At 55.9% G+C, this 23,580-nt stretch overlaps 1 protein-coding gene across 2 annotated transcripts; it reads left to right on the top strand.

The window, feature by feature from the left end:
• Positions 1–1,507: 1,507 nt before the first annotated feature.
• On the top strand, positions 1,508–9,831 carry AES (amino-terminal enhancer of split). 2 transcript variants are annotated; one of them, XM_027547171.1, is made up of 7 exons: positions 1,508–1,712; positions 2,846–2,943; positions 5,246–5,309; positions 6,602–6,646; positions 7,271–7,333; positions 8,559–8,633; positions 8,716–9,831. In XM_027547171.1, exons 1-7 carry the CDS (start codon positions 1,686–1,688, stop codon positions 8,935–8,937), a joined length of 594 nt encoding a protein of 197 aa, XP_027402972.1. In that variant the 5' UTR covers positions 1,508–1,685; the 3' UTR covers positions 8,938–9,831. The 2 variants fall into 2 exon arrangements, with proteins under 2 accessions (XP_027402972.1, XP_027402973.1); XM_027547172.1 differs by lacking the exon at positions 1,508–1,712 and adding an exon at positions 2,175–2,397.
• The last annotated feature ends 13,749 nt before the right edge of the window (positions 9,832–23,580 follow it).

The following is a 23,580-nucleotide window of genomic DNA, read 5'->3' as shown; positions in this document are numbered from 1 at the left end:
CTGTTTTATCTTCAGGTGCTTTGGGGGCAGAAGAGGCTTCAGTTTTGCTTATTCATCTCCACCTAGTCCTAACCCCTCATCTGCCCAGGAAAGGTGACAAGGGTCCTAACTCCATTTTAGATGGGAAAATTCAAGGCCCAAAGAAGTCAAACTCATCCAGGAGGTAGGTGCACAGTTGATGATGCTGGTGATGGTGATTATTAAAAACTTGTGCATTTTAGCACTTGCACTGGGTTCACCGTGCATTATTTCCACAGCTTCTTCCAGGCCTGAGTCAGGCCTGGCCCCACCTCTGCCCACAGCCCTCCAGGGCTCCCACCACTCTTCAGAGTAAAAGCCCACGTCCTCCCCATCGCCCACCAGGCCCTGCAGCATCTGTCCCTCCCTATCACCAGCTACAGAGCTGCGGGGCTCAATGCAAAACTAAACTGTGAGGACCCCTGTTCAAAAATTATTTAGGAATTTCCAGAGACCACAAGGGCAGATCGTTAACCAGAGCACAGCCCTTCTGGGAGCTAGGGCCCTGTGTGAATGCATGAAGTTGCTGGCCCTGCCTCCCTGCCCTCATTTACTCCCAAGAACTCCACCTCCACCCCGTGCCAGGCAGTGCTGCCTCAGTACCTTTGCGCTGGCTGTCTCTACCTCCTTGACTAAGCCACTACCCCCATAGCCTGCCAGCTCCTTCTCTCACCTTTGGGTCCTCTTAGAGGCCAAGGAGGCCCTCTGACCCCCTTTGTTTAAAATCGCACCTTCCGGCCCTCCCTCCTGGTTTGTTTTCTCCATAGCTGTTACCACTGTCTGACCTGCTAGGGATGTGGTTCATGGGTTTGTCTCTACGTCTCATATCATCTCCACCAGGGCCACCAGGGCCTGGACTTTGTATCCCCTCCCACCCCGACTTCGTGGAGCGAGGCTTGGCACACAGTAGGCGCTCCATAAATGTGTGTGGAAGCCATGGCTCCCAGAAACTCGGTGGTTATCACCACCTCCTTTCTACAGAAGAGGAAATCGAGGCTCAGAAAACATCCCGTGAGCCAAGGTTACAGAGCATGTCCATGGCACGCGTCTGGGTCGCGCCATGACTGAGCCGGAGGTTTCGATGGGAGCAGCCGGGCCCCCCGGCTCTGACACATGGGGAAACCGAGGCCCAGGCGCTGCCGTCCAGGCCACCAGGCCAGCAGGGGCCCCGGCGCGGCGGGGGCGCGCCGGGCCCAAGGTCACCGCGCCGGCCTGCCCGGGGGAGGCGGATGGGTGGGGATCCGCGGGCCTCCCCGGGCGCGCGCCACCCCCCCTCGGCGGCGCGCACGGGGCCCGGGAAGCAGAAGCGGCGGCGGCGGCAGCAGCAGCAGGTGGAGCCGGAGCCTCCGCGCAGCCGAGGCCGCGGCCACTGCCGGCGTCGCCGCCATTAGACAATAGGAGCGGCGGCCGGGCGTGCGGGGAGGCGGGCGGCGGGGAGGGGCGGGGAGGGGCGCCGGGCGCGCAGGAAGCGGGGCCCGGGGCGCGCCGGGGCCGGGCGCGCGGGGAGGGGGCGCAGGAAGCGGGCGAGGCCGGGCGCGGGAGGCGGCGGCGGCGGCCCCGGGAGCTGCCGATCGGCGCCGGGACAAAGGCGCGGCCGCCGGCGCCCCGAGCAGCCCGAGCCGGGGCGCACAGCCGGGGCGCAGCCCGCGCCCCCCGCCGCGACTGACATGATGTTTCCACAAAGCAGGCATTCGGTAAGCGGGGCCCGCCGGCCCGGCGCCCACCCCATCCGGGTCCGGCACCCCCCAGTTCCTGGCCGGGCCATCCCCCAAGCTCTGGGCCCTGCGTCCCCCCAGGTCCCGGCCCGGTCTCCCCAGTTCCCAGCCGAACCATTCCCTCCCCCAGGTTCGGGCCCTGCCCCCCCCCCCCAGGTCCAAACTCAGCGCCCCTCTCCAGGTCCAAGCCCTGCGCCCCCAGCTCCAGATCCCAGCCGGGCCACCCCCACCCCCCAGCTCGGCATCTTCCCCCCCAACTCCTGGGCCCAGTCCCCTCTAGCTCTGGGCCCAGCGCTACTCCCCACCCCCGCCGCCAGCTCCCGGACTCCCTCCCATCCCCCGTAGCTCCTGGCCCCCTCCCGGCTTCCGGGACCAGAGTACCCCGCTAGGTTCCAAGCCAGGTCCCCTCCAGCTCCCCGCTTAGATCCCTCCACCCCGCGCCAGCCCGGGCCCTGCCCCCTACCCCCCAAGCCAGGCTGGGCCTCGGCGGCCTTGGCCTCAGGCCTAGGGCGCCCCGGAAGCCCCACCAGGCACCTCTAAGGCTGGGGGTGCTTTCGGGGTCCGGGAGTGGGGGAGAGACCCAAGGCGCACCCCTCCCGGAAGAGCGCGGCCTGGAGGAAGGGTGCTCAGAATCAGGGGTGCCCCCACTCGGAAATTTCAGATGGTGAGAGAGGCCCCTCCCCCAAGGGGACTAGGCTAGGAAACCTCATTCCCCCCCAACTTGGGGGGGTCTCTCTAGGACGCGTTACCCTCCCCCCAGAGGCAACTGGACGCCCAGAGTGCACCCCCTCCCGGCGCTTTGGAGGCGCGGTAGAGGGCGCACCCTGCCCCCCTCCAAGGGCGGGCCTTCAGACGCACCCCCACAGCCTGGGGGTGGCGGGGGACGAGCGACTCCGGGCGCACCCACCCCCCTCGGCTTCGCTGGGAGAGGCGGGGGCAGGAAGCGAGGGCGGGGGCCGCGCCAGGAGCTGTAAACACGGGCCCGGGAAGTGGGGCAGGGGTGGAGGGGGGGCGCTGCAGCTGCGCCTGCCGCCTTGGGGCCTCTGTGGCGGGGGAGAGGTGGATGTCCGCCCTGTGGGGTCCTGACCCGGGCCGCCGCCCCCTCCCCACAGGGCTCGTCGCACCTCCCCCAGCAACTCAAATTCACTACTTCGGACTCCTGCGATCGCATCAAAGATGAGTTTCAACTGCTGCAGGCTCAGTACCACAGGTGAGCTGGGGGCTGGTGGTCCCCGACTCGGGAGAAGATGGAGCCCCTTGCTCAGATGGAGCCCCTTGCTTCAGACTGAGGCCTGGAGCGGAGATTGTGGCCTCTGCTTTATATACAGACTCCAAAAAATAGAGGCCTTGAAGGTCTTAGGTGGCAGGCGCTGTCTTTACCACTTCAGGGATATGACATTCATTCATTTAGTCTTTAAAACAGTCCCATTTTGTAGATGAGAAATCTGAGGCATCAAAAATGTCAATAATTTGCCCAGACTCAGTTGTCTGGTTTTAGAGCCCCTCTCCCCACCCCAACACCAATGGATAAAAGACTCCCCCAGCATCTAGAATTGGTAATTGATTCTCCACCTCCCCAAAGCCCTCCACCACCATCCCCAAATCTGTAGCCTGGTTTTGGAGAAAGGGTTCCTGCCACCCAGCAGTAAGGTGATTCTCCCTCCAGAATTGAATCTGACATTGCTAAAGGATTTTGCCATGTGCCTGATCTAAAGAGAAAGGAACTATTTATTTTTCATTTTACACTTGGAAAAACTTAAGCCCAGAGATTTTCTGAGGTTGCACAGCAAGAAAGTAGCAAGATTTATATCCCATCTCTGGATTGAAGGAAGCAGATCCTCAAGGCTCTGCTACAGAGGGGGGCTTTGCCTGGAAATCAGATGGGGAGTCTATATACCAGTGGGGTTTGGGGCCTCCCTGGATCTGTTTACCCACACAGAAGTATTTTTTGAAGGATCCTGGGATTTCTCCAAGAAGAAATTGGAAAGAGTGATATATTTGTTCTTTAGGGGGTACTGCCCCTTCTACCCATTTGCTGAAGAATGAACATACTTCCTTTTGTTTCGTCTTCCCTGCTGTCTTATCATTGTGCCCATTTCAAAGATGAGGAGTCAGAGGTATAGATGATTGAAGGGCAGGCCTAGGGACTTTGTTCTGATCCTGTGATATGGAGGGTTTAGGGGCTTCACCCAACAGATCTGGCCTTTCTGAGCCTCTCCAGGGGGTCCCCTCTCCCTGCCTGGCCCATGCCCACATCACGGTGACCACTGGAGCCTATCCAGTTCTAGAGATGTTGCCAGAGCGCTGTGTGACCTCAGATAGGTCACACCCCCTCTCTGAGCTTCACAGTCTCCGTTCACTGGGCTTAGGCTTCCTGGTGTACACTGAGGGCTTCCACCGTGTTGGGGCTGTCACAATATCTACCAGTCCCTCAGGAAAGGCCAGAAATGCCGAATTTGGAATGAAATTGCCTGAGTTTATTTTAACGGTGGTCACACGTGGACATTTTTAAAGAGAATTAGATTAAGTGTGGCTCACCTGTGAACTGAGGTATACAAGTCGTGATCAGTCTGGCGGAACAAAACGCTAAGTCCCCTGGGGTGACCACAAGATCAACAAAGTATTTATTGGGTACTTACTGTATGCCAGCATTAAGAACATTTCTGGTCTTAATTCATCTTGTCCTCACCACCCCACCCTGGGAGGCTGGCGCTCAGCAGACTCAGCAACCAAGGCCTAGAGAGGTAGAGGCGTTTGCCCAGAGTCACACAGCATCAGAGTGGCAGGGCTGAACTTTGGACCCAGTCTATCTAGTTGAGTTTGTGACCTCAGCTCTCTACCTGTCACCCTGACACCCCCTTGGGGGCCTTTGAGAAGTATCCAAAGCTCATCCTTGCTGGGGCAACCCAAGACAGGAGGGGGATCACCAACTCTATTACCCAGTGATAGAAATTTATACCCCTCCCCCCAACCAGGGAAATCAGAGGTCACAAGAGAGGCTGGGTGCCTTTGAAGATTCCTTACTGAATTCAGTCCAGAGCCCTGCCAGTGGGCTCCGGGCCCTTGTAACCTCTCAGCAATGTCTGTCTATTCCTTCTTTGCTGGAGAGTTTTGCCCAGTGGGTGGGAGTATGGCCTTTGAAGCCCACTTCCTGGCTGTGTGACCTTGAGCCTGTTCACTCAACCTCTCTGAGCATCCATTGCATCATCTTTATAAAGGAGACTGACGTTAACAGCCCTGACCTCGTTGGATTTCACGATAGGAAAAAGTTTCTTTGAATCCTTGTCTGACCTACAGTCAGGGTATTTGCTCTGACTTCTGTTTTTATTATTTTCATTGCTTTCTCCACCCCCACATCTTCAAGGTGGGTTTCATCATCCCCAGTTTCCAGCTAAGGCACCTGTGGCTCCCCTTCCCTCTTCTTCTCTCTGACCCCCACCAAAGTTTGGGGCTCCCTTGCACAATGGGGGGGACCTCATCCCAGCCCCAGCCCTCCCCCTCTTTTTCCTCAGTCTGAAACTCGAATGTGACAAGCTGGCCAGCGAGAAGTCAGAAATGCAGCGTCATTACGTGATGGTAAGCCAGCCCGGGGTCTGGTGGGCAGGGCCAGAGGACCCCAGGTCCCCCTCCAGCACTGGCAGCTGCTGTCTGAACCCTGGCCATCTCCTCTGGGATGTGCAAGGAGTCAGGGTCTGCTCTCCGCTCAGCCAGCCCCTGGCCGGGCTGAGTTAATCTTGTTGGCCTGGCTGCCGGCCCGGGCAGTGGCCGAGGTGCCAAGCCACCGGGTTGCGGCCTGGGCCTGCCAGGTCCCTGGCTGTCCTTGGCAGCGGAGGAGCCAGTGGCTGTGAAAGCCAGGAACTGGGCGGGGAGGTTGTTGATCCCTCCCCTCCCCACCCCCATGGTCTGAGCATCCCAGGCTTAACCCCTCCTAGTCCGAGCTTTGGAGGAGGACTCCTGGAGGGCCCCCCTCCCCAGGCAGGAGGCTGACACTCTTTTGAGGAGGGTGGGTGGAAGGGAGGGAGGGGGCGGCACTGCCTTCTTGGGCCTGACATTGGAGACCCTGCCCCTGCATACTGCCGGAATCACTTGCTTTGCTTCATATTCACCAGGTGTGGTGATTTCTGCATCAAAACCCCTGCCTAAGTCCAGCCCAGAGCCCACTTCCCCCAGGCCATGGGGGCAGAGCTGGACAAGGAACCTCTGGATTCAGAGGGATGGGGCTGGGGAACTCCAGAAGGGTGTGCTCCCGTTTGGAGAAAGACTGCATGGAGAAGGAGGCATTGCAGCTGGGGTCCTGATGAATGGATAGGAGCCAGCTGGGCAGAGAAGGAGAGGCAGCACAAACCTGGCTTTCTCCCCCTATCTTCCCTTGGGGGTGATGGGGAGTCATAGGAGGGTTTAGAGCAGGGGAGGGGCAGGGTCAGATGTGGGGCGTGAGGGGGGTGCTGCTGGCCCCAGAGGCAGACCCAACAGGATTTGTTTATCCTCGATTATTTATACCCAGGAAGACAAACTTCCCTGGAGTCCAGGGCCACCCGCAGACAAGACACATAAAGATAAAAGATTAGGAGCCTTGGAATGTGTGTGTGCCTGTGTGTGTGTGTGTGTGTGTGTGTAGGGGGTGAGGTCATTCCAGAAATGGGGCACTGAGTGCCCCACTGGCGTCCCTAGCATCCTCACCAGGCACCTGGGCCCCAGGTCCAGGTATGGGTGTCTCCCCGTTTCCGCCTCCATCTCTCTTGCCTGCCCTCCCCTCCTCCCACCTCTCCCTTTCTCCCCCTCTTTGTCTCTGTCACTTCCCCTGTGTCTTTTGTCTCTGGAGCTCCACATCCTTCACCCGCCCCCATTTCTGTCTCCCCCCTACACAGTACTACGAGATGTCCTATGGCTTGAACATCGAGATGCACAAGCAGGTATGCCCCCTTCCCCCTCCTCCCCCTTCCCCGCTCCAGCCCAGGCAGGTAGGAACCCGCCACCCCTTGGCTGAGCACCAAGTCTGCCTTGGTATCCTGTTACCTCCAGAGCCCCCCCTCCCCACTTCTGTTCTTTCTCAGGCCTCCCTGGGAGGTTTTTCTCCCTGAGGGGGAGGGGCAGAGGCTTTCCTAGGACCTGCCACCCCCACCCCATTGTCTCTCTTTTGTGACAGTCCTGGGGGAGCAGGGTGATGTGACATGCCAACCCACCCTCCAAACCCTATCTCAGGTTAGAGAATTCTGATGCCAGCTGCCCCCACCTCTTCCTCCCTCCCATGGAATGCTCACTACCTACGAGGCATCGGGCATCTTTCCAGGGCCACCCAGACCCCAAGCCACTGGGCCTGGATTTCGCTCTGTCCTGGGCTCTTAACTACCCTCAGAGACTCAGCCCCCGGGGCCACTTTTGCTGCTGATCGGGTGCCCATGGGCCTGATGAGTTGATATGATCCTGGGACAAGCCGGCCTCCTCTTGGATTAGACAGAACCACTGGGCCTCCCAGGGCTGGTCTGCACCTGCCCTGGCTGGCTGCTGCCCAGGGCTGAAGTGTCTGTCTGTTCCAGGCTGAAATCGTCAAGAGGCTAAATGGGATATGTGCCCAGGTCCTGCCCTACCTGTCCCAAGAGGTGAGTGGAGCCCCTGGGGGTCTGCTGGGAGGAGATAGACCCTGAACTTCCTCAACCCCACCCCTCTGTAGCCATCTGCGTGCCCCAGGGCACACGCCTGCCTTCTCTGGACCTCCCAGCCATCAGCCAGTCTGTGCAGGAGAAACCCCAGGGGTGAAGGGAAGGACCTCACCCTGCTGTGGAATTCCCAGTCTGCATGAGTCATTGCACCGTAAAAATGTCAGCTACACTGCTGAACACTGCACCAAGAATTTTGTTTCTGCCTTTCACCTTCCTGAGATTCATCTGCCTGGTCCTGCTGGCCGCCGGGTGTACAGGAAGACACTCCACACACACAGGCAGACATACAAACAGACACAGATGCAACAGACATACGCACAGATGCAAAACATAGACACACAGCACATGGACACACAAAGGGACTATGTACCCAAGTCTTTTCTGTTTCCTGGGATTCTCGGTCTGAAGCCCACTGTACGCGCACACACACACATCTGGGTCACCTAAGGCCCCTCTGCTCTCTGCCAGATTTACTGCTGATAGTTCATCATTTTCTTTTTAAATTCTGCTGGTACCTTGGGGTCCCACAGGGGATGATGCCCAGGGACAATTCAAGAGGACACCATGGAAGCCCCAGAGAGGGGGATTCTTAGGACCCTGAAGATCTAGCTTTTGGTTTCCTTTCATAGCAGGGGCTCCCTGGTAGCCAAGGCACAAAGGAGCTTGGCAGATTTTAGCATCTGATAGCCAGAGAGACAGATTTTCAGTGAAAGCTGGGGGATTGCCCCAAACCTTGACTCACACCCCAGCCCTGCCAGAATTCACTGGGCCTTCCCAGCTGTGGAGGAAGAGGAGCTTGGGTTAGCAAACCTCAGATTTCTTCCATTAGCAGTCCTGTTCTGAGCTCTTACAAGTTTTGACTTCTTTGCATGTGGCATCGGTCATAGTCCACAGTTTCCTAAGATTCTGGTACGAAGCCCTTTGGGTCTTCTGTGTGTCTGTATGTATCCCATTTTCCAGATGAAGAGACTGAGGCTTGGTGAAAGGAATCAACTGGAGAGAGGGGCGTTTCCTGAGGGGAGAGATGGGAAATCATAGAGAGGGAGGGCTCGAACAGTGGAGATGGGAGTGGGGCTTCTTCTGGGCTCTGTGCCACAAATCCCAACTAGATGGGGTGAATCATCTGACACCTCTCCATCCCACACCCCCCCCCCCCACTTTCCAGCACCAGCAGCAGGTCTTGGGAGCCATTGAGAGGGCTAAGCAGGTCACTGCTCCTGAGCTGAACTCCATCATCCGAGTACGTCTGGGGTCTTGTGGGGGGATGGGGGAGGGACAGGTGGGCTCAAGGGGGCTAATGCTCCCCTGTTTGTGTACTGCAGCAGCAGCTCCAAGCCCACCAGCTGTCTCAGCTGCAGGCTCTGGCCCTGCCCCTGACCCCCCTGCCTGTGGGGCTGCAGCCCCCTTCTCTGCCGGCGGTCAGCGCAGGTACCGGCCTCCTCTCGCTGTCGGCGCTGGGCTCCCAGGCCCACCTCTCCAAGGAAGACAAAAACGGGCATGATGGTGACACCCACCAGGAGGACGACGGCGAGAAGTCGGATTAGTGGGCGGCTGGGATGGGGAGGGTGGGGGGTGGGACAGAGGGGAGACAAACACTGAGAGAGGAAGGTTCAGCACACGAGACACAGTAATAGCTTGGGATTGGCCAAACTCTGGTAGTATTTATGGTAGCTGCCTACTGGGGCTGTCGCCCTGCTTCTGTGCCCTACCCTGGCTTGGCTCCTACCCCCAATTTCTGGCCTCCCTCCTCCTCCCCTGTAGCCTGAATGGGTCAGTACCCACTCATCCCACAGATGAGGCAAGCTGAGGCCTGGAGACACAGGTGGGAGGCCAGGTCCTAAGGGAGCAAAACCTCAAGAGGTCCAACACCCCCTGCGTTTCCCTGATTCACACACATGTAACTGACAGTCTGCCGGCCAGGGGGGGGCCCCACCCCAGGGGTCACCCAGCCTCCCATTCTGGCACTGCATGCAAACACAATGCTAGCTGCCCCTCCCCACCCTGGGCACCCCATGTCTGCCCCTCCCACCCACTCACCCTCCATGAGTTCCTGATGCCCGCACCCACAAAAGAAAGAGGGGCCACCGACAGCGAGCTTAGCCCCAGGGCAACAGAGTGGGGCCAGCAACTCAGAATTCCCTTTCTCCCCTTCCTGAATAAAGATGAGGGTACTCAAGTTGTCTTGGTTTTTATTTTCCCCCCCTTTTCCAGTATACTAGCTTGTCTTTTAAGAAAAGGGATATTAAAAAAAGGAAAAAGACAAAAATGTTAAAAAAAAAAAAAAAAAAAAAGCAACACCCACACCTGTGTCTGTATATAGCCTTTTAGACTGTCAGCTTTTGTTGTGTTCAGTCGTTTGATCTCTACGGAGAGAAGTGAAAATGCTGTATCGAGGGTGGGCTTAGCTGTGCCTTTCAAATAAAGACGTGAGAAGGTTGGTTGCTGTGTTTCTGCCTCTGTGTTGTGGGCTGCCCTGCGGTGACCCCCTTCCCAGCGGAGGAGGGGGGCCTCCTTCAAGCCTGAGCCCCCTCTTCTGTTACGGGACTGGATATGAAAAGTCCTGAGTCCAGCTTGTAAATATAATTTAGCTCCTGAACGCAGTCTCTAGCCCAGAGATGGTCAGATGGAGGCTCAAGGTCACACAGCAAAGCCTAGGTGTTTGAGGTCTGGTCAGCTGTTTCGACAGGTAGGCAAAAGGACTCAAAAAAGCTAAGGGGTCACTGAGCATAAGTGGTGGGACTGGTTTCTGAGCCTCAGGCCAGATGGTTCCTAAGTGAAATTCTTTACCCTTAAGAGACATGTTAAGACCACAAGCAGTCACTGCACGCACACACACACATGGCTTCTTCCAAATCAGGGAACTGATTCCTGGCTGGACCTCAACTCTCCAAGGACCACTTGGAGCCTGCCTTCATGCCCCTGCATCCAAGCTGGACCACCTGGGGAGGGGGAGCCAGGAGGATAGGTGGTTCCCTGGGGCACCTGGCACTTCAAGAGAACATCAGTCTCCCCAGCCAGGATATGGGGCTGAGGGCAGGGAGCCTGTTGGAGAGTGAGAGCTGTCATTTTGACTGCAATATCTTCCATCTTGCAAGATCTTGTCAGGGCTTCTTGGCATAGAGCTCTCACTCTCAAGGGACTGGGAGCATGAGGAGACCAAGGAATTCTCAACTATCTGCCTGATCCAGTGGCTTTCCAGGCAGCCAAGGGCACAGGGAACGAGGGAAGGGGTGGTGATGGACAGCGAACTTCAGAGAAAATGTCTTCTGTCCCTCAGGAGAGAAAGAAGGTGTAGAGGGGACAGGGGGACCCTCCTTCTGTACCCCACCTCCTCCCCCACTACAGTGAAATCACGTGCAAAAATCAATGTAATGAGACCACTCACTCCCTGGTTAACACGTATCCTCATAGCCACTCACTCCCTGGTTAACATGTATCCTCATATGTTAATGCAGGGACTTCCCCAGTCATCCAGTGGTTAAGACTCTGTGTTCCCAATGCAGGGGGCCAGGGTTCAGTCCTTGGTCGGGAAACTATATCCCACATGCTGCAACAACAACAGCAGAAAAACCCAAAACTCATCTCTGTGACTTGGAGAATATAAACTGTTAACATCTGCCTCCAAAAGACTGCTTAGCACCCAGCAATCCCCCTGGATTTCAATGTTAGATCCATGCAACAGACATGCCACCAGAGTGTTTAGAGCAGCTGTAACAAATCATTATTGCCCCAAACTGGAAACCACCAGCTGTCCATCAAAGGGCAGAAGGGTACTTTGTGACGCCAGCTGCCCATGGAATACTATGCAGTCAGAAAAAGAACCAGAAACCACCTCACTCAACACCTGCAGCACACACACACAACACTGAAGGAGCCAAGTACAAAAGAGAGACGCTATGTGATTCCATTTATATAAAGAACAGCCCCAAGTGACCTATATAGTTGCACATGTCATGGGGCTACCCAAGCACACTCTACCCACTATGGAAGCTTGGGGGCTGATTACACAAGTGTATTCATTTTGTGATAAGTGATCAAATGATAATCTGGGCATTTATAATCTGGGCACTCTTCTGTGTGTTCTACTTCACAATTTTTATCTTTTTGCCATGTGGCAGGCAGGATCTAGTTCCCAGGCAGTGGGATGGAACCCCTGCATTAGGAGTATGGAGTCTTAACCACTGGACTGCCAGGTAAATCCCGGCAGGGGGCTATCTTTTTTTTTTTTTCCTCAAAATTTTAAAAAATGTTTTAAAGAATAGATTATCTTTGGCCTCTGTGACCCTAGGAATAAATTCTAGGCCCAGGACACCCTGAGGATCTGCTACCCACCATTCTAATTATTCCTCCTCAGCAGGCTGGAGCCAGGTTGAAACATTTTGCCTTTCCTTGAATAGAGACCATTGCACATGCTGTTCTGGAACAGTGATTATTTTTTCCCCCTCCCCTGGGTTCTAATCCCCCAAAACCTCCAGAAGTCATTCTTCTGACCTTCCCTCACAAAGCAAGTTTCCCTGGTACTATGAAAATTTCAATTGGGATGGGAAAAGCACCTGTTACTAATACATCCCATAATGGTTCTGGACAGAGAGTCTCCAGCCGGGGCTTCCTCTCACAGCAAGGTGATTCGAGCAAGCAAGCAGCTTCACTGCTCTGGGTCTTGGTTTTCCCTATCTGTGAAATGGGTTTAATCACACTGCTGTCATGAAGATCCTATCATGGACTCCGGAGAAAGTGCTTTAGCACAGCCTCACCCATTCATTCATTCTTCCTTTAAAAAAAAAAAAAAACACAACATATTGAGCTCCTACTCTGAGCCCTGTGGACAGCAGGGAAGGAAAAGGAAAGACTTAAGTCCCCACCCTTGTGGCCAGATAGACACATGTGTTGGGAAAATACAAAATGGGTCAGCGGGTGTGTGGATAGAAACCGAGGCAGGGAGGAAAGTGAAGTCACTTGTCTGATCTGCTTCTGGGAAATTGTTCCGAGGATTAGCAGAAAGCCTGCGAGGGCTCAAGAGAAGTCAGCTGATATTATTAGTACTATTACTGATGTTGCTGGCAGATGAAGGGCGTTTTTTTTGGGGGGGAGGGTCTGCTCCAAAGAAAAAGGGGCCTTGCCCAGTCACGGACACCACGGTTGTGACCTGGGGTGTCCCTCTGGGCCTTGAAGCTCCCCCATCCCGCCCATACGGCTGGGAACGGTAAAGCGAGGGCCCTGGAGTCTGCTGTGGGGCGCGTGACCAGAGGGTCTTGGGGCGGGAGAGGAGAGGCAATCGCAGCCGGGAAGCCGGGGCGGACGGAGGTGCGGTCTCCAGGGCCCCCTCCCCGCCGCGGCCTCCCGCGCTTAACGACCGCGCCGCCGGCGACCTCGGCTAATTGATCTGCTAATGGGCCCCGCGCCGCGGCCGCGCCTAATGAGGCGGGAGGAAGGGGAGGAGGGGGCGGTGGGGAGGGTGGAGGGGAGGAGGGGGAAAGGAGGGAGGAAGGAAGGCGGGGAGGGGGGGGAGGGAGGATGAAGAGAGGGAGGGGGGAAGGGGAGAGAAGGGAGAGGCAGGAGGAAGGAGGGGGGTTAGGGAAAGGAGGGAGAAGGAAAGAAGGGGGGATGTGGGGGAGGGGAGGAAGGCGGGGAGTGAAGGAGCATCAGAAGAGGGGGAGGGAGGCAAGGGGGAGGGGCAGAGAGACCCCAGAGGGGGCTGCGGGGGCACAAGTCTTGGTAAACCCAACTGTTCTGACTACCCCACCCCACCCCCAGACCCTAGGCCCTTCTGGGACTCCCCTTTTCTACCCTCTCCCCCTTTTTAAGGCTCTTTCCAGCAGCGAGGATCCCTGTGCTTCAAGGTATGCAAGTCCCTGACTCTGTCTAAACCATGATGTTCCTGTGCATACAATCATGTCCTCCCACAGGCCCCAGTAACAAGAGGCTGATCCAGCACCCTCCTGCACCCCAGTCCCCCAGAGCCAGGCTCACCTCCTCCTCCTGATTTGGCCTCCCAGGCTGAGGAGGGGTCAAGGGCTAACAGATTTTCCAGCCAGCCCAGGAAAAAAAGCATCCTGTAAATGAGGATGTGACATTAAACATTCACATTCCAGGCTGGCCAGGTACATCTGCTGCCTGAAATATTTACGTGGCCTTCTTCCTTCCAGAGGCTGGAGTTTGCACCTTGAACTTAGATTAGACTTGGGGGAGAAACAAAAAGCACCTGCAGTGATGTGGAATCAGGGACCTGGGCATGACCACCCCACACGCTCACCCCATTGTACAGACAGGAAAACTGATGCCTGAGGAAGGGCAGGAAGTTGTCAAAAGTCACAAGACAAGACAGGGCCACAGCCGGTCTCCTGCCCTTTGCTGGCTGGCTGGCAGAGCTCTCGGCCCCACTAGGCAGTACCAGAAAGAATTGGGAAAGCAATGCAGATCATAAGGATAACAGAAATCATGGATGGCTGCCATCCACTGAACATCTATTATGCTCTGACCTTGGCTCAGGGCTTCAGCTGCAGTTCTCAAACAATTCTTGAACATGCCCGGTGAAGGAAGGACCATTTTACAGATAAAGAAACTGAGGCCGGAGGTGTCAAGTGACACCCCTACTGAGGCGTCAAGTAGGGGCACATAGCAGAGAACCAGGATGCTGAAAGACACACATCTTAGCCTGGACCCAGCGCAGGTGGGCAGAGCTCTGGCCCTTCCCCTTGCTCGGGGCCTTCATTCTAATTGGCATCGTTTTCCAGTCTGAGGGTGACTGAGCCTGGTGCCACCTCTGGGCAACCCTCTGCATGGTGGGACACACTGTCCCCACAGCCACTGCACTCCGGCCATCACCACCACCCCCTCTCTCCTGCTCGCTGGCTTTATCTTTACAGCATTGATCGCTGTGAACAACTTAGGTCAACAAATATTCCGTCCTCTGCTTTTCCCCACACCGGAGATGAGTTCAACAAGAGGGACTGGGTCTGTTTGGGTCACTCCTGAATCCCTAGGGCTTGGACTCCTGCCTGGCGCACAGCAGGTGTTCAGGGAAGATGTAGGAAGAAAGTGAGATGGCAAAGGAGCCAGCGGGATGGGCGGGCCTAGGCCAGCCCTGCAGGATGCGTCCTGTCGGACAGCCAGGGCTTCCGGGAGCCATGGAAGGTGTTGGAGCAGAGGAGGGGTGCAGCCACACCCATGATGAGTAGGATCTACTGTTGTCACAGAGGGGCCAGTCTGGAGGGGAGACAGAGGCAGGACCCCAGGACGAGGCCCGCATGGAATTTAGGTATTTTCTGACTTTAAGGGCTGCAGGAGGGAGCTGCCTGTACCCCAAGGCCCTGCCAAACGCCCAAGCACTCTGCTCTGCAGAGCTCTCGCGGGGTCTGCCCTTCTCCGACTATCTCTGCACCTCCTCTGCCTCCGGGTACCTCCGGGTCTAGGTCTCTCTCTTCCTCGGTCCTTCAAGGTCTTTCTTGATCTCTCTCTCTCCTCCCCCTCGAACACTCCCTCCTACTGTGCTCTTTCACAGCCATCCCCGCCTCTCAGTCGACCTCGCTGGTCCTCCCCGCCTCCAGCTCCCCCTACAAACCTCTCCCACCCACCCAGGGCCCCTGGGCCCGGTTGCTGGGCGCCTGCCAGGCCAAGAAGCCCGCCTCTCCCCGCCCTTGACCCTCCGCCTCTTCGCGTCCTCCTCCCCCTCCGCCCCTCCGCCCCTCCGCCCCCTTCACCCTCTCCTCTTCCCCCGCCCCTCCTCCCGCTTTGTCCCCTCCGTTTCCTCCTCCCCCTCCCCTCTGGGCTTCCCGCCTCCCAGGCGGGGGAGGGGCGGTACCCTCGCTCCGCGTCCCCTGCTGGGCCTGACCTGGCCAGTTGGGTGACGCGTCGGTCCGGCCTGCGGGGTTTCCCGTGGTTCCTCGGCCGCGGCGGCGCGGGGGGACAAGCGGGCGGCCACCCAGCACGCAGGAGGGCTGGCTCCAGGGACCCAGGACCACAGCCACCGAGCGCTCACCCCGAGCGCCGCCTACTGTGTGACCTTGGACAGGTCCCTCGGCGTCTCTGGGCCTGGCCGCCTCCATCTCTTTCCTCCCCACTCCCAAGCGAGACCCACCACCCACCGGCAACCGGGATTTATTGGGCACCTGCTGTGTGCTAGACTCGGTGGTGGCTGCCCTGGACTCAGGACAGCACCCCTCTTTGCCCCCAGTGGAACCTACAGCATGTAGAGAAGACAGACAACAAATAAACCCGTGAATAAGATAATTTCCGAGAACAGTCAGGTGCTGGGGAGAAAAATCCAGTAGGGGACAGAGAATGACAGGAGGCTACTTAAGCCAGGAGATGGGGGGAGGTCTCTCCAAGGAGGTGACATTTGAGCTGAGACCTGGATAACTACAGGAGCCTGCATACAGGGGATGGGGTGGGGGGAGGTGTTCCAGGTAAAGGGAGTCCAGGGCAGAAGCCTGGAGGCAGTTCAGCCTGGTCAACTGCAGGGTCTCATCCCCTACTTTGCAGGGCAGCTGTGAGCATCAGACACAAGGTCAAGTGAATAAAGCAGCTAGCCCAGAGTAATCAATGTCTTGAGAACCATTACCAAGGACAAACCCCCTTTTCCAGATAAGCAAACTGAGGCCCAGGGAGGATAAAACGACTCGCTGCACATCAGAAGTTGGAGAGGGAGATACATATTGGACACAGTGTTCCACCCACACCTGTGCAGTGCAGGGGGGCTGGGGGAGTCTCAGGTCCAGCAAGGAGCACCCTCCCCAGGGGAGAGATGGAGGTAGAATTCACAGAGATGCCACGTGGCAAAGTCCAGAGGGTGAGGTCAAGGCTTGGCATGGGGTGGGGTAGGAGGGTGAGTTTGGTGATGTGGGGTCTAGGATAGATACATTGACCAGGAAACCCCTGGGTTTTAAAAATAGGGGATGCCTTGGGCTTCCCTGATGGTCTAATGGTTAAGACTCCACTTCCACTGCAGGGGCCACGGGTTTGGTCCCTAGCCAGGGAAGTTTCATATGCCCTGAGGTTTGGCAAAAAAAAAAAAAAAAAAGTGGGGGGGATACCTTTTGAGTGTGAGCTCCAACCCTGTTTGCCCCAGTTGCACACCCTGACATCATAATAACTGAAGCTGTTTCATCTGTCAAACTTTGATTCTGTGACACTGATGAGAAAATATCTGGCATTATCCCCATTTTACAGAGTCACAGGAGCAAGTAGCCAAGGTAGGATTTGAACCCAGACCTTCAGGTTGCAGAGGTGCCTTACTGGCAGGGTTAGCACTGGATAGGTTGGCAGGGGCTCTGGGACTCTGTCCCACATGTCAAATGACCTGGGAGAGGCTCTACCCCTAAGCTTCCCAACACATGTGGAACAGGTGCGGTTGGGCCTGGACAGACCATAAACATTAAACAAATAAATTGTGAGCATTCAGGACTTCTCTGGCAGTGCAGAGGTTAAGACTCCGTGCTTCCACTGCAGGGGCATGGGTTCAATCCCTGGCTGGGGAACTGAGATCCCACATGCCAAGAGAGATGGCCAAAAATTTTTTTTTTAAAAGAAGAAGCTGTAAATGTTCAGAGAGTGACTAGGCTTCCAAAGGAAATAAAATGAGAGAAGCTGACCAGGTAGGGGGGTTGGGGCCAGCTAGAGCCAGGCTGGCCAGGCCAGGCCTCCCTCAGTGGTGATGTTTAATCTAAGCTTGAGATGAGCCAGTCATGGTCCAGGCAAAAGAAACAGCTTGTGCAAAGGCCCTGAGGCAGGATCATCATGCCTGCAGTGTTGGAGAACAGGGAGGAGGCCTGAGGGGAGTGAGTGATGAGGAGAGAAGAAAAGTGATGGGGGATCAGATCTTGTAGACAGAGGTGGGGAGTTTGCATTTCATTCTGAGGGTGATGGGGAGCTAGGGAAGATTCTTGAGCAGAGGGAAGGGTGAGATTGGATTCACATTTTCATGGGTGATCAAAGATGTGGGAAAAGTGAAAAATGAGTGCATAGCCCAGCTGTTGGGTGTGAAATGAGGCTGGGTAGAGAAGGGCCCTTTGGGGCATAAAGGAAGTGTAAATGGCTACCCTGTTTAGAGCATTTACTATGAATTTTTAAAAAATATTTATTTCTTTGGTTGTGCCAGGTGTTAGTTGAGGCATATGGGATCTTTAGTTGCAGCACATGGAGTCTAGTTCCCTGAACGGGGATCAAACTCAGGCCCCCTGCATTGGGCACCTGGAGTCTTAGCCACTGGACCACCAGGGAAGTCCCTACTATGAAGCATTTTAAGTACTCTATAGGCCTGAACTTATTTGAAGATTCTGTTATCAATCTCCTTTTCCAGATGAGAATACCCACTGAGTCCAGGTCCATCCTGGACTCCCAAAAGTCCTTTCTTCTTTTTCCCCTTTGCAGTCCAGTTCTTGCCCAGGGGGAGGCTGGAGTTTGGAGCCCTCAGCCAATAGCAGTGCCTCCTGCCACTGGCTGCTGTCTCCCCTGTCTCCCATTAACCAGGGCCGAAGGGGATTTTACAGACCCTTGTGAAAGTAGGCAGAGTGATATACTCATGCTGCGTTCACTCCCTGTTTCAGCTTCACAGCCAGAGAGTGTTCAGAGGCCCACTCAGTAAGGCAAGAGGTCAGACCTCAGGGCTCCTCAATCCCAGGGCAGGGTTTAAAGTTGCCCCATCTTTCCTCTTCCATGTTGGGTTAGGGTTATATAAAGGCACAGTTCAAATGAGGCAACTCCTATGTACCCTGCAGAACCTCAGCTTAAACACCCCACCAGACACCTAGCATGCCTTTCCAACTTTCCATGTAGGCACCTCACTCCTGGCTCTGCCTTCACCCCCATCTCCACCCCAGGTCCTCCCTTCTCCTCAGCCCAGACCACTCTCAGGGGGCTGAGTCTTGTGCTTGGTCTCCTCCCACTTCTCCAAACTTGGGAACCCCTCCTGCATGGCCTAGCCCTGGCTGCAAGCTTGGGAGCAGCAAAAAGCATTGGTTTCAAGAATAAATCTTGTGCAACCGTCTCACTATACAGGTGAGAAAACTGGCCTAGAGAGAGGCGCTCAAGTGTCCCTAGGTCACATGAGGAGGTAGAGGGCAGGGCGCTAGAACAGGGCATGAAGGCTCCCTGTGTTCATGGGTGGAAGGAAACGTGTGTAATTTTTCTGAGGGGGGCTCACAGCCAACCGTGGCGGGAACGGAGGCTCAGAGGTCACCCGAAAGCCCTGGCCAGCGGGAGGGGGCAGGCCTGGCTGGTGGCCCAGCAGCTCGGCTAGGGGGGCGGTAGGCAGAGGTTGGCGAAGTCGGAAGCCAAAGGCTTGGCCTCCCCGAGGGAGCCGCTTTCCCGGCCCGGGTCGGATCAATGGGCTGTAATTATACCGCGCCGGGCCCGGAGCCGGCGGGGAGGGAGCAGGAGCTGGCAGGAGAGAGGCGGCGGGCGGGGGAGCGCGGGCCGGAGAGGGACCCACGTTACTTTGATTGACAGCCCGGGCGGGCGCCGCGCAGGAGCTTCTGGGGCTCGTAGTCTTTCTGAGAATCCCTGCTCCCGTCTCTTCTCCCATTCGCGCCCGGGGAAACCGAGTCATGGGGACCAGCGACCCTCTCCCTTCGCCTACACCTGGGCCCATCCCTTCCCATCCGACCTGATGGGAGAAACTGAGCCGCGCTGGGAGACTCCGGGCTTGGGTGAGAGTCTCAGTTCTTCCCTAGGCGTCTGGAGTGACTTGACGTCTCTACCTCAGTTTACCCATCTGTGAAATAGGGCTAAAAGCGCTAGTCGGCCCAGCCAGCTGGCCAGGCTTTTTGCAAGGTAGTATGTTGGACTACGGAACTCTTCTTTTTAAGGGAAGACCAGCCAGGCTTAGGAGGTGGCTCGCTTCTCCCCGCGCTTTTTGGATACTAACCGAGCTGGAGTACCCCCCCGAAAGCCAAACCGGGGCTAGAATCAGGCGTCCACAAGGATCTCAGGCTTCTCTCAGGGAGGGGAGGCACACTCTCCATACCCTGCTGGGAGCGCCTTGCCGCCTTCCGATTGGCCCAGCCAATCCTAGCACTTTCTGCCATTGGTTGCCAGATCCCTGATCCCCATTGGTCGTTTCCCATTGTGACGTCACGGACCCATGTGGGAGCGCCGCAGGCGGATTGGCTGGCGCGCCCAGCCAACCACCGCAGAGAAAGGAATTTCCACAGTAGCTGGGGCGGCGAGGCTGATTTAAGGTGGTCTGAGCAATACCGGGTCCCAGTGCTGCTTCTCAGCTTTTTCCTTTAAAAAAAAAAAAAACACACCACATCCACATCATAAAAACCCAGCCAGGAACCGGGGCTGAGTCTTTCTGTGCAGTGGGAGGGAAGAGGTCAAAAGCTAAGTCCCATTCCCCAACGTTGCCTTTCTCCCAGGGTTTTGTAGATGGGGAAACTGAGACCCAGAGGGGTGGGGCGTGAAGCCCTGGATGGCAAATGAGTTAGATGAGGAAAGCCTTTCTAGTGAAGTGAGAAGGTTGTGCTAGACTGCCCAGGCTGTAACTCATGCCTGGCAGTCCTTTCCCTGCCTCCCTGTCTGGCCGGATGTGGCATTTCAGCGAGTTATCAAGTAATCGGCCGCCTAGGGGTCCCCCCCACCGTCTTCTCCACCCAGGTCACAGACTGCTCTCTGCTGAGCCTCCCCAAACTCTCAAAGCTGCTGCTCCCAAAGCTGGGGTTGCTTCTTCTCAGAACAAACCATCTCCTCCTTCCTGGCAAATTATACACACTGACTTGTAGTGTGTGTGTGTGTGTGTGTGTGTGTGTGTGTGTGTGGTTTTGTGGCTTCTCAGGCAATCCACAAATCTGTATTTACCCTCCCATGTGGAGTGTGCCTGGCTGAGGGATCTGAAGACTGATGGGTAAAGGTTCCTTCCTCCAGGAAGCCTTCTCTGAACTCACCAGGCAAAGCTCCTGTTCCTCCTCTGGGTACTCCTTTGTCCTGGCACTGCTCATGTGGACTTGCAGGGTGTCCTCAGCTCTGTCTCATGCCCTCTGCCCCTTGGAGCCTCCTAAGCAAGCCTGGGGCTGGCCCTCACCAAGGCCCCAGCATCTTCCCCATGAGGAGGTGGTTACAGAATAAATATGAACCTGCCAATTTTGTGTGTAGTGGGAGATGCCTTTTGGAGAAGCTGCCTGGAGGAGGTGCCTTTTGGGTTGAACTTTGAAGGAATGGATTTTCTCCAGGCAGAAAAGGAGTGGGAGGGGATTTCAGAAAGAGATAATAACAAAAACAAAGGCCTAGAGGTAAGAAAGAGCACAGATGAGGTAATCTGGCTGGTGTGGCCTGAGCAGAGAGTTTCAACTGATGGAGGGGGAGGTAAAGCTGGCTTAGACCAGGTGGTGCAGGGCATCTGATGCTAGCCTGAAGATCTGGGACTTTGTCCCAAGGGCAATAGGGAGCCATGGGGTAGCTTTAAGTGAGGGCAGGCCAGACTCAGAAAGTGACAAGAGTGAAACGTACTCAGAGTGAGAAGGTGGCTTGAGGTCCAGACGGGAGAAGGAGGAAGGCTGATGCAGGCAAGGGGTGCGGGGATGGGAAGCAAGGTTGCGTGGTAGGTGAAGAGATGAGAAGAGACTAGGATGATGCTCTAGGATCTTGGAGGATCAAGGTGATTGGGGTCTGACCAGGTGACAGACAGGTCTGGGGAAAGCTGCTGCATCTAGCGGCCTGGGGGACATCCATTAGTGGGGACTCTACCCACAGGGCTGGGCCTCAGGGTAGGGACCGGGGTGGAGCCAGAGCTTAGAGCCATCTTCATGAAGGTGATGCCTGAAGCCTCTAAGAGAACATGGTGGCTCAGAGCCTGGGCAGCCAGAGGTGTGGGCGAAGGTGACATTCAGATGACTAGGCTAGGAGGAAAGAGACCAGCCTCAGAGAAGAAGGAGGTCCAGCATGTCGGGAGGGCATGGGGGCTGGGAGGGTGAAGTCCACTCTGTGCATAGGTCCGAGGTGAGGGTCAAGAAGGAGCCGTTGGACTTCAGGAGGTGGAAGCAGTAGAGGATGAGGAAGTGGCCCAGAGCGGGGAGCTTTTGTCTTCCCAGGGAGGTAAGCTACCTCCTGGAAAGGTTTTGGAATTAGGACTGCACAGATGCCCCCAAACTTGGACTGATGAACTTTTGGTGTCATGGAATGCTGGCACTCTCTGTTTTTTAGAATTCCCCAGCAGGAGTGCGGTCAGTGATGTCTGCCTTTAGCTGGATCCACTCTTTCTTCTCACGCCCCTGCCTGTTCATTTATTGAGTACTTACTGTGTGCCAGGTTCTGCAGGCACTAAGACAGGTTCTGTCCCAACATGGCCGAGTGAGGGAGAAGAATGAGTGGAACAACCCACAAAGAAACACAATCATGTCAAAACAAACTCTGATAGGGCCAAGAGAGCAAGAGAGAGTACAAGATGCAGTGTTCGAGAATAACATGGTGGAGTGGGTGGGTGAATATTGCTTAAGTGGGTGGCTAGGAAGGGCCTTTCCAAGGAGTTGATGTTGGTGCTGAGACCTGAATAATGAGAAGCAAGGGAACAGCATTCCAGGGAAAGGGAGCAGGAAGTGCAAAGGCCCTGGGGTAGGATCCTACTGGGTTCCTTGGAGAACAGCAGGAGAAGCCCTTGTAGCTGGAGGGGAATGAAAGAGGGTGAAAGTGATGTGAGTTGGGATGAGGGATGGGAGGGTGGGGAGGGGGTTTGTGCAGGGCCTTGCGGGAAGAGGAAGGAATATGGGTTTTTTCTTGATGGCAATAGGGAACCATAGTATACTTATACCCCAGCTTCCCTGGTGGCTCAGACAGTATGAATCTGCCTGCAGTGCGGAAGACCTGGGTTTGATCCTGGGTCAGGAAGATTCCCCTGGAGAAGGGAATGGCAACCCACTCCAATATTCTGGCTTGGAGAATTCCATGGTCAGAGGAGTCAGTGAGCTACAGCCCATGGGGTTGCAAAGAGTCAGACATGACTGAGCAACTAACATTTTCACAACATACACATGTATCTTTATCCTTCATCCTTAGAATCTCCCTTCCTCTTCCCATGACTCCCCATCTTTATCCTTCATGTGTCAACCTCCTCCAAGAGGTTTCTCTCAGACACCCCAAATAAGTAGATTCCCTCTAATCTCCATAATTGCCCCCCGCAAAGCCTCTTTGTACACACACAATTTCATGATTTTCAAGCTACAATCTCGTTTTATCCACTGATCTCAGAGAAGCCAAGAAATCTGTTCTCCATCCTGTATTCCTTCTACTGAGGAGGAGGCCTGGCATGTCATAGGTGCTCAATAAATTTAACAGGGCTTTTGTATGCTTCTGCTCACTCATCTACAGACATGGGTGCAGATATTAACACAAGGCCAGGGGTTTTCTCTGTTTGGTTCCCTGTTGAACTTCTGGGCCTGGAGCAGTGTCTGGTCCACACTAGGCTTTCCACACATTTGTTGATTGATTTAACAAACGACTCTGAAGTTTCTCATGAGCATGATGGGAATAAGAATGTCCCACCTCCCACGTCACTGGATATGTGCAGTCTGCAATGGGAGATGGAGCCCCACCCTCAGGGAGATCTCAGTCTGATGGCAGAGATTCATATTTGTCCTCAGTGGGACCTCTGTTTTCTAGGAGCTCATGGTCTGAGAGGGGAGACAGCCAGGTCCACTGGTGTGGCCATGGGAACCCAACTCCCACCTCTGGAAGTTTACTCCCCTCCAGGGCAGGCTGAGGGCTGTTCTTGTGCGCGTAGTGGAAAAATAGCCCCTGCTTTGACCATTTTACAGGTGAGAATACCGAATACCGAGGCCCAGTGAGGGTGGAGGGGCCTGGCTCTGCCCCCCAGCTCGACCCTCCTCTGATGTTTTTACAGGTTAGACCCTGTCCCTGCGGGCAGGTTCTCCAGCCAGCGCTTGGCAGGCTGTTTTCCCCATCCTTAAGTCTAAGCCCATTTCCTCAGAAAGACCATTTCTGGCGCCCTCCTGTCCTCCCCGCACCAAGCTACCCTCACAGTGGGTCACTAGGTGTTCAACTGGTTTTTCTCTCTTGCGTCCTCGGGAGAGTGGGCAGTGGCGACTTTTGCGAGGCTGGACGCTAGCCTCAATTTCCCCGCTGCTCCCGGGTGGAAGGGAGGGGGTGGTCCCGGGGCCGCGACGCGCGGGGCGGGCGGGCCGGGTGGGCGGGCCGGGGGCGGCGGCGCCACCTTAAGGCGGCTCTGCCCGCGGCTCCCG

The sequence above is a fragment of the Bos indicus x Bos taurus genome, chromosome 7 (genome assembly GCF_003369695.1).
Source record: "Bos indicus x Bos taurus breed Angus x Brahman F1 hybrid chromosome 7, Bos_hybrid_MaternalHap_v2.0, whole genome shotgun sequence".
Lineage (NCBI taxonomy): Eukaryota > Metazoa > Chordata > Mammalia > Artiodactyla > Bovidae > Bos > Bos indicus x Bos taurus.
The sequence above is the reverse complement of the archived record's forward strand: the minus strand, read 5'-3'. Positions and strand labels throughout refer to the sequence as shown.